Source organism: Diaphorina citri, unplaced genomic scaffold (assembly GCF_000475195.1).
Source record: "Diaphorina citri unplaced genomic scaffold, Diaci psyllid genome assembly version 1.1 scaffold4711, whole genome shotgun sequence".
In the NCBI taxonomy this organism is placed as follows: Eukaryota; Metazoa; Arthropoda; class Insecta; order Hemiptera; family Psyllidae; genus Diaphorina; species Diaphorina citri.
Genome location: NW_007382105.1, coordinates 1 through 9439, shown reverse-complemented (window position 1 = coordinate 9439; position 9439 = coordinate 1). Strand labels below are relative to the sequence as shown.

At 36.6% G+C, this 9439-nt stretch overlaps 1 protein-coding gene and 1 long non-coding RNA gene across 2 annotated transcripts; one reads left to right on the top strand and one right to left on the bottom strand.

Moving 5' to 3' along the window:
• The first annotated feature begins 979 nt into the window (after nucleotides 1-979).
• On the top strand, nucleotides 980-7114 carry LOC103521197 (chloride intracellular channel exc-4-like). The gene is made up of 3 exons (XM_008486304.3): nucleotides 980-1064; nucleotides 5392-5531; nucleotides 7017-7114. Exons 1-3 carry the CDS (start codon nucleotides 1010-1012, stop codon nucleotides 7104-7106), a joined length of 285 nt encoding a protein of 94 aa, XP_008484526.1. The 5' UTR covers nucleotides 980-1009; the 3' UTR covers nucleotides 7107-7114.
• A 1371-nt stretch (nucleotides 7115-8485) lies between these two features.
• LOC113472306 lies at nucleotides 8486-8873 on the bottom strand. The gene is made up of 2 exons (XR_003394681.1): nucleotides 8727-8873; nucleotides 8486-8640 (listed from the first exon to the last, which is right to left on the bottom strand). It is a non-coding gene; the product is annotated as an uncharacterized LOC113472306 (long non-coding RNA).
• Between the last annotated feature and the right edge of the window lie 566 nt (nucleotides 8874-9439).

The window sequence follows — 9439 nt, the reverse complement described above, 5'->3', positions numbered from 1 at the left end:
ATAAAACATCTGCTGAAATGTGTTGTATACAGGAGGGTGTTGGTGTTATCTCTATCGGGGAACCCTTCGTCTCCAGTCTTCACAGCTGTGAATTTCGTTGATTTTTTTTTCCATTATTTATTTATCTTTTTTTTTACATACTTACCCACATAATAATTTGTCTTGCATAGTTATAATATTTACCTAATTTAATAAAACAGCAGCACTCCACAAAAAATCCTTGAAATAGGAAAGGGGATACAAACGTTTATATGGTTTGTAGGTGGAACCTAGAGAGTTTGAAATTAAGGACCTACATATGCTGCCCGTATTTCTTAGCCAATTTTTTTAAGACGAGCAGAATGAGCACTTGGTCTTACAAAATACTTACCAATCTTTTGGTACCTAACTATAACTAGTTACTATTACTAGGCACAACCACCCTGTACATAGAGTTATGTTTTTAAGACGAGCAGAATGAGCACTTGGTCTTACAAAATACTTACCAATCTTTTGGTACCTAACTATAACTAGTTACTATTACTAGGGCAAACGTTTATATGGTTTGTAGGTGGAACCTAGAGAGTTTGAAATTAAGGACCTAGGTATACTGCCCGTATTTCTTAGCCAATTTTTTTAAGACGAGCAGAATGAGCACTTGGTCTTACAAAATACTTACCAATCTTTTAGTACCTAACTATAACTAGTTACTATTACTAGGCACAACCACCCTGTACATAGAGTTATGTACCTATGTATAACAGAGTTCTAGTAATAGTAAGAAAATAAGTTCTTATGCCAGTATGGCCATCATAACTGAATCAGGATCGACATAGACCTCTTAATCAACGTTATTTGTTTGGTTGGAATTTGCAATAGAATGCAGTAATAGTTATTAAAGAAGACATATTTCCGTAAACGACTCCAAAAATGCTGATCCCAAACGATACAAATTATTAGACACTGATGGCCACAATATCTCTCTCTCCTCTGCCTCTCTTCCTTGACCCGATTCCTAACCGGAGATACCATGTGCTGTTTTGACTGCGAGCTGATGCCCCGTCTACAACACATCCGAGTAGCAGGTGAGTGGGGAACAGATGAGAGATTTGACCAAAAAAATGCCTTTTTCGCATTATCCAACCCTATTTGAATATCTGCTCTTTTGTAAAAGTTAATCTGTGTCTATTTGTTAATGGCACGGTTTGCCCGATCTTGATTAACATCTTGGCAATAGAAGGGGAAAAAAAGTTCAACGCATTTTGGGACCAATCGGGCATTTGGGGGCCTCGTAGGAACCCTTTTTCTGGAAGTGTTTGAAATGTGTGGCATAACTTTTTGACGCTAATAACGGGCATTAATTTTGTAATTTATTTACCTTTGTTTTCGGAGTAAAAATGTTTTTTTATTTTGCTTGTGAAGACTCTGAAGAGAAATCTTGAATTGAAATCTTGTTCAATACTTCAACTTCAGTCATCAATCTCATCAATATAACTAATTATTATTTGTAGGTAGGTATGTACCTCTTATAGGTATCGTCTTTGCTTTATCCTGTCCGCCTTCTCTCTTCGATTTTGGGATAATACGACCTCTGTTATTACAAGTTCCCTCTATTAAACCTCTTGAAAAAATTAAGAAAAATGAGTTGTGTTGCTAGAGCGGGGTTTACCAAATCAGAATTGAGATCAGGACAAAGCAGGTACTATGGTAACTATGGCCTTCAACTACGAGTAAAATGTATTTAATGCTTAATAATGGCATATTGTCCTATATTGAGATCAATCTAGGAGTGATCTATATTTTAATACCCAGTTCAATTCAGATTTGAAACCAACCTGAAGTTAATCCGACTTCGTAAAACGCGTTGATAGTTTTGCTGGTACCAACGGATTGAGATCAATCTAGGAGTGATCTATATTTTAATACCCAGTTCAATTCAGATTTGAAACCAACCTGAAGTTAATCCGACTTCGTAAAGCGCGTTGATAGTTTTGCTGGTACCAACGCGCGATGGCGACGTTTCTTTTGAACCTAGCCACGGCCTAACTGGAAATAAAGATAATAACATGTTTTCAGTTGAAATCTGCTGAAATCCAAGCTAGAATCTGGTTCCAGGCTATTCGTAGAGATGTGCGTACTGAAGTCATCATGTGTGTGCCTGAGTAAGTGACCTTGGAATGGGATGACCTTGACAAAATCACCGTATACACATCACGAGTATTGTGTGAATATTTCTGAGAGAGGAGAAGAAGAGAGTGTTCATTTTCCACACCGTATGATTCACAGCTTCAGGCAACACTTCAGATCAGAGTCAGCCAACAGTCTCACTCTCAACACATACTTTACTAAATGATAATAATAGATATTAGGTGATTCAATTTGAATTTGTGTGTTTTCACAGCTTCAGGCAACACTTCAGATCAGAGTCAGCCAACAGTCTCACTCTCAACACATACTTAACTAAATGATAATAATAGGTATTAGGTAATTCAATTTGAATTTGTGTGTTATTTTATGTTGAGAATTTTCTGCCAGTATGATTCACAGCTTCAGGCAACACTTCAGATCAGAGTCAGCCAACAGTCTCACTCTCAACACATACTTTACTAAATGATAATAATAGGTATTTGGTAATTCAATATGAATTTTGTGTTATTTTATGTTGAGAATTTTCTGCCAAATATGTAATTTGTAGAATTGTACCTAAATGCCTTCGTTATCTCAGTGACTGAAAAGCTCTTTGCCTCAGCAGGTAGAAGTTCACAGCTTCAGGCAACACTTCAGATCAGAGTCAGCCAACAGTCTCACTCTCAACACATACTTAACTAAATGATAATAATAGGTATTTGGTAATTCAATATGAATTTTATGTTGAGAATTTTCTGCCAAATATGTAATATGTAGAATTGTACCTAAATGCCTTCGTTATCTCAGTGACTGAAAAGCTCTTTGCCTCAGCAGGTAGAAGGAAATTGAAAGAAATTGAGGAATACGAGTAGTATCGACTTTATGCTGGTAACCAAATAAATTTACACATTATGTAGTTAGGTACATAGGGACTACCAGAAAAAATCTTCAAAAGAGAATTATTTCTGTATCCCTCCCAACTTTTTTTGCAGACCGACTAAAAAGATATAATAATGTTCCTAAATAGGTACGTAAACAAAATGTCCATTCAGAGGCTTAGCTTCAAAAGAGAATTATTTCTGTATCCCTCCCAACTTTTTTTGCAGACCGACTAAAAAGATATAATAATGTTCCTAAATAGGTACGTACACAAAAAGTCCATTCAGAGGCTTAGGGGTAGGGGCAAACAGCCCTAAAGGGTTAATTGGGTTATCTTCTACGAATTTACGAATGTTCCTATACGTATTTCTAAATTGCGGGAGCAATATTTCTCAAATACCTCCACAAATGAATTTACGAATGTTCCTATACGTATTTCTAAATTGCGGGAGCAATATTTCTCAAATACCTCCACAAATATCGCTAACTGTCCCTTGCTCGTACCATTGACCATTGAGGAGGCAATGGGCAATGACTAATCAATTTACACTATTCGTATGACTCGTAGATTACCGCTTGTATTATGGGTTTTCTATTCAGTAGGAAGATTGCATGTTGGCACTGCAAGGCAAGCAATAACAAAAGTGCATTATTTTTCTCTCTCTTATTCTTCTTGGACTCTTTGTTCACTTCTTGTTCCTCTTCAGACCCCGGGTTTTCCAATAACACACAAAAAGTTGATCATTTGTGAAAGCTTTTTCGCCTTCTAGAATTATTTCGTAGGATATAATGGGGGATTTTTTTTCTGTGGGAGCAAATTTTGAGAGGTATTTTTCTGCAATAACAAAAGTGCATTATTTTTCTCTCTCTTATTCTTCTTGGACTCTTTGTTCACTTCTTGTTCCTCTTCAGACCCCGGGTTTTCTTGAGCTCCCCTTTTTTCAGGTTTTTCTCCTACCTCTCTTCTCTTTTATGGCTTTAGGTATAACTTGCGTACTATTTCAATTTTAACCTTCTAGTTGCGTACTAAAATGAAAAAAGATGTCCGACTTGCGTACTAGGTCTTTTTTGTTTATTTTTCAAAAGGTTGAGGGATTTTTTTATTAACATTTGACAAAAACATTCCCCTGTTTTCCTAATTTTGCTCAAATAATTAAGAAGTCCTTTTTATATGTTTCCTACTTAACCCTATCTATACTAAACCCAATAACACACAAAAAGTTGATCATTTGTGAAAGCTTTTTCGCCTTCTAGAATTATTTCGTGGGATATAATGGGGGATTTTTTTCTGTGGGAGCAAATTTTGAGAGGTATTTTTCCTCAGTCTACCTTGAGTTCCCCGTGGTCTGTACTATGGAGGTTAGATCATTAAGACAAGCACCACAAGGTCTGAGGTGATGGATCAAAGTCGTCCTTAACAGTTCATTCATCAGCATGTTGTGTTTCTTAGTTTGTTGCATCTCAATCAACTCTAGCAGAAATGATAGGAAAGTGCTAATGATGTTGAACAGTTTCTCATCCTGCAGCAGAAATACACCATTAGAAGCCTTGTTATTAATCTGCAGTATTCCCACAGGCTTATTCTTCCTGAGTATCTCTTTGCATAGAACAGTAGTCAATGTAATATCAGACATGAAGGCGTCTGTCTCCTGGAACCTCTTATCAGCAGCCACATCACGTATGTTAACCATCTCATGTGTCTTGGCTACATAGCTTGCTACACTCCCACTTGCATTGTCCAGGATTCTTTTTCTTCTCTTCAGTCTCGGTACCACCAGATCATACTCGTAGACCTCGGTTAGTAATCCCTCTACATGAGGCACGTACGTATAATAGTAGGCAGCCTTCGCGTTAAGCTTATCCAGACAAAGGTCCAACATATCGTAGATAATCATATCTGCATCAGGAATCTGTGTCAACTTATTACACAGAGCTATCAATGACGTAATGGTGGAATACTGATGAGTCTTCAGAACTCTTTGTTCTTTCTGGTAGATGACATTTCCAAACCAAGCACAGATGAGAAGTAGGAGATCCAAATCATCCTTGGTATAAGGACCATTATTTTCTCTCCTGGAAACTTCTATGACACCAAGAATTTCTTGCTCAGAAGAGAGGATGGGAGAGCAAATCACTGCTTTTATCCGGAGGTAAGTGTTTGAAATGTGTGGCATAACTTTTTGACGCTAATAACGGGCATTAACCCTTGGCATTAATTTTGTAATTTATTTAATTAGAGTGTATAAAATACAAGCAATGGACAAAGCAGGTACTATGGTAACTATGGCCTTCAACTACGAGTAAAATGTATTTAATGCTTAATAATGGCATATTGTCCTATAAAAAAGTTGTGTCCTATAAGTAAGTTGGGGACGAATAATCATAATCAATGGAATACCATTACAGGAAGCTACTTCATGCAGTTCGAGATTCCCACCTACATGAAACACCTATGGCACTACATGAAACATATGTACGAGCTCGAGGCTTTCACGCAGAGCTGCCCGGCTGACCAGGACATTATCAATCATTATAAGTTGCAACAGGTATGGCTAATGGTAACTATCCCTTTTACCTATTTAGAATAGCATAGAAATTGTGCACACGTCCTAATTTATTTCCCTTTATCTATTTGGAATGGAAATAAATTTACACACGTAAGGCCAGCCACTCACTATCAGGTAGACCTGACGACAGGTTCACCTGATCAGGGCTACCTGATAGTGTGTGTGCTCATCAGGTATCAGGTAGTCCTGACAGACGGACCTTTTCCGCCTTACCTGTCAGGTCTACCTGATAGTGGCTGGCCTAAGAAGTACCTATTTACACACGTAAGGCCAGCCACTCACTATCAGGTAGACCTGACGACAGGTTCACCTGATCAGGTCTACCTGATAGTGTGTGTGCTCATCAGGTGTCAGGTAGTCCTGACAGACGGACCTTTTCCGCTTTACCTGTCAGGTCTACCTGATAGTGGCTGGCCTAAGAAGTACCCATTGAAAGATTAAAGCGTACTTGTACTGTGAAACAAGCATTTGTCTTTTGTGCCCGTTTTTAGAATCCCTCATTTGATTGGTTGCGTCATTGGTAGTAGTATTACTGGCTTCCCTTGTTTTTCCTTTAACCTATTTAAATACATAATATGTAAATAATCAAAAGTCAACAATTTATCACGGTTAGTCGATTTGGCCCAACTGTGTTCAAAATTTGGAGGTGTGGACTTGCCACAAAGTACAAGGACATCACTAGTAAGTGGAAAATTATACAATAGCATCATATTGATATAAATTAATGTGACACATCACTGCTGACATCATGCAATGAGCTTCGCCAAACAGGCACAGCTCTATGTTCTAAGTACCTATTGAAAGATTAAAGGCGTACTTGTACTGTGAAACAAGCATTTGTCTTTTGTGCCCGTTTTTAGAATCCCTCATTTGATTGATTGCGTCATTGCTAGTAGTATTACTGTCTTCCCTGGTTTTTCCTTTCACCTATTTAAATACATATGTACATAATCAAAAGTCAACAATTTTTCACGGTTAGTCGATTTGGTCCAACTGTGTTCAAAGTTTGGACAAAGGGTTAGTAGGTGTGGACTTGCCACAAAGTACAAGGACATCACTAGTAAGTGGAAAATTATACAATAGCATCATATTGATATAAATTAATGTGACACATCACTGCTGACATCATGCAATGAGCTTCGCCAAACAGGCACAGCTTTATGTTCTATTGATGGATAAAAGTTATGGGGTGAATACTGATTACTGATTTCTTGGCACTAATATTTCAGACCAGGGCCGTACATCAGTGTTTAGACTCTCGGGCCCCGCCCCCTTGACAAATTCCTGAATACGGCCCTGTTTCATACCTACTTTAGGGCATCCATTTATGGAGATTCGTATAAGCTCAACTCATCCTTTAGCGCCGTTTGCCCTACACCTAAAAGTGTGATTTTTGTGTACGACTATGGAAATATGGAACTCCAACTTTAAGCACTAACATTGAAACATTATTTTGTCTTTCAGGGTATGAAAATGAAGAAGCATGAAGAACTGGAAATGCCTTCCTTTACCACCAACATCCCTGTGGAGGTTTCTACGAATGGGGATGACTGAGAGAACACCTAGACTCCCCACTGAACCAGGGGACACCACCACCTACCTAGAATGTACATATGTCCTGTGTATAGATTAGGATTATTATTTGCGGCCTTATTTCTGTAGGGCACGACCAAGTTTGACTAGGACCCACTGGCTTTTCTGAGAGTACCTTTTACTTTGAGAGAGATTCCAAAGAATCTTCTTCTAAGAAAAAAAACTTTTTTCAGCGCTTGCAGACTTAGGATACTCACTTTCCGAATGCTGATAAAATATTTTCGTCTTGCGGCCTTATTTCTGTAGGGCACGACCAAGTTTGACTAGGACCCACTGGCTTTTCTGAGAGTACCTTTTACTTTGAGAGAGATTCCAGAGAATCTTCTTCTAAGATTAAAACTTTTTTCAGCGCTTGCAGACTTAGGATACTCACTTTCCGAATGCTGATAAAATATTTTCGTCACTTGACAATCACATACATCATCTTTTTCAAGATTTTCCTCTGCGTATTTGCGTACCAATAGTGCCTTAGTTGAATATCCAAATCACATACATCATCTTTTTCAAGATTTTCCTCTGCGTATTTGCGTACCAATAGTGCCTTAGTTGAATATCTACAAGTCTGTAAAGCATTTTTTTCTGGACAGCTCTTATTGCGTTGTTCACATCCTTCTTAGCTCCTATTGTCATATTTTCTCACTACTTTTGACTCGATTTTTCAAATCCCCAGCGACAAAATTTTGACAAAGCAACGACTGTTAGTAATAATTTATTTATATGTATGATTCATTTGGGTCTAAGCTTTTTTTTCGAGAAATAGATAATGACTAAACACTTCTACATTATTATTTTGTATGTACGAGTACCTATACAGAGGCCTACATCTCTTATCTTGCTTTATCTTTCTGAAAGTTCATTTTGCCATAATCATTATGTCGTTTTAATTGGAATCCTATCACGTCATAATTATAAACAATTACTATTTAGAGACATAATTGTTTGTACCAGCATTTATTTACTGATTTTTCAGTAACTTTTGGGATTTGTTTAGAGGCCTACATCTCTTATCTTGCTTTATCTTTCTGAAAGTTCATTTTGCCATAATCATTGTGTCGTTTTAATTGGAATCCTATCACGCCATAGTTATAATTTAGAGACATTATTGTTCTTACCAGCATTTATTTACTGATTTTCCAGTAACTTTTGGGATTTATTAGTAATTTTATTAATTTGCTCTTGTCCAAAGACTAGATACAATTTTAATTGAGCGACACATATGAAAAGACATTCCAACACGCCTTTGATCATTTACCAAAAAAAGTCCCTTTTTCATGCACGAACATAGGATTTCATTAACATATTTCGCCCGGATTTATTAGTAATTTTATTAATTTGCTCTTGTCCAAAGACTAGATACAATTTTAATTGAACGACACATGAAAAGACATTCCAACACGCCTTTGATCATTTACCAAAAAAAGTCCCTTTTTCATGCACGAACATGGGATTTCATTAACATATTTCGCCTTTATTTTTGTTCTACTATTGTATATACCTGTAGGATATAAAAGCTTAACCACTCTTTCCATTTCCATATTTTATTTTAATCTTAAGTTTCAAGATTATTATATTTGTATATACCTGTAGGATATAAAAGCTTAACCACTCTTTCCATTTCCATATTTTATTTTAATCTTAAGTTTCAAGATTATTATATTTTTTTCTTTCAAACAAATAAATATAATTTATTTTTCTTTAATTTATTCCCGAGTGTCTTTTCACCACATATTACAGAGTGGAGTTGGTTATCTAGGTACATATATTCATATTATTATGTTTGCTGCCTTACTTGAAGACGATTTTAAAGAACAAAGCCGATCATATTTTATATTTGAAGAAAAATGTGATCAATCGGCTAATGGTAACTATCCCTTTTACCTATTTAGAATAGCATAGAAATTGTGCACACGTCCTAATTTATTTCCCTTTATCTATTTGGAATAGAAATAAATTTACACACGTAAGGCCAGCCACTCACTATCAGGTAGACCTGACGACAAGTTCACCTGATCAGGTCTACCTGATAGTGTGTGATCAAGAAAAGGAAGATGATCAAGAAAAGGAAGTTGAACAAGAAAAAGAAGAAGAAGAAAAAAAAGTTACATTTATAGAACCTGAGAAGCCTGATGAGAATAAAAGTGAAAAGCATGAGATTGATGAAAATGAGAGAGTGATTGATGAAAACGAGAGAGTGATTGATGAAAACGAGAGAGTGATTGATGAGAATGAAACAGAGATTGCTAATGATTCTAGAACCAAGCCAAAGACCAAATCTTTCCTTGAAAAATTAAAAG

Bases quoted from the DNA above. Each gene is read 5' to 3' on its own strand.
- LOC103521197 (XM_008486304.3), top strand. From the start codon at position 1,010: ATGTGCTGTTTTGACTGCGAGCTGATGCCCCGTCTACAACACATCCGA. The intron at 1,065-5,391 runs GTGAGTGGGGAA...ATACCATTACAG, and splicing joins ACAACACATCCGAGTAGCAG to GAAGCTACTTCATGCAGTTC. The intron at 5,532-7,016 runs GTATGGCTAATG...TTTGTCTTTCAG, and splicing joins ATCATTATAAGTTGCAACAG to GGTATGAAAATGAAGAAGCA.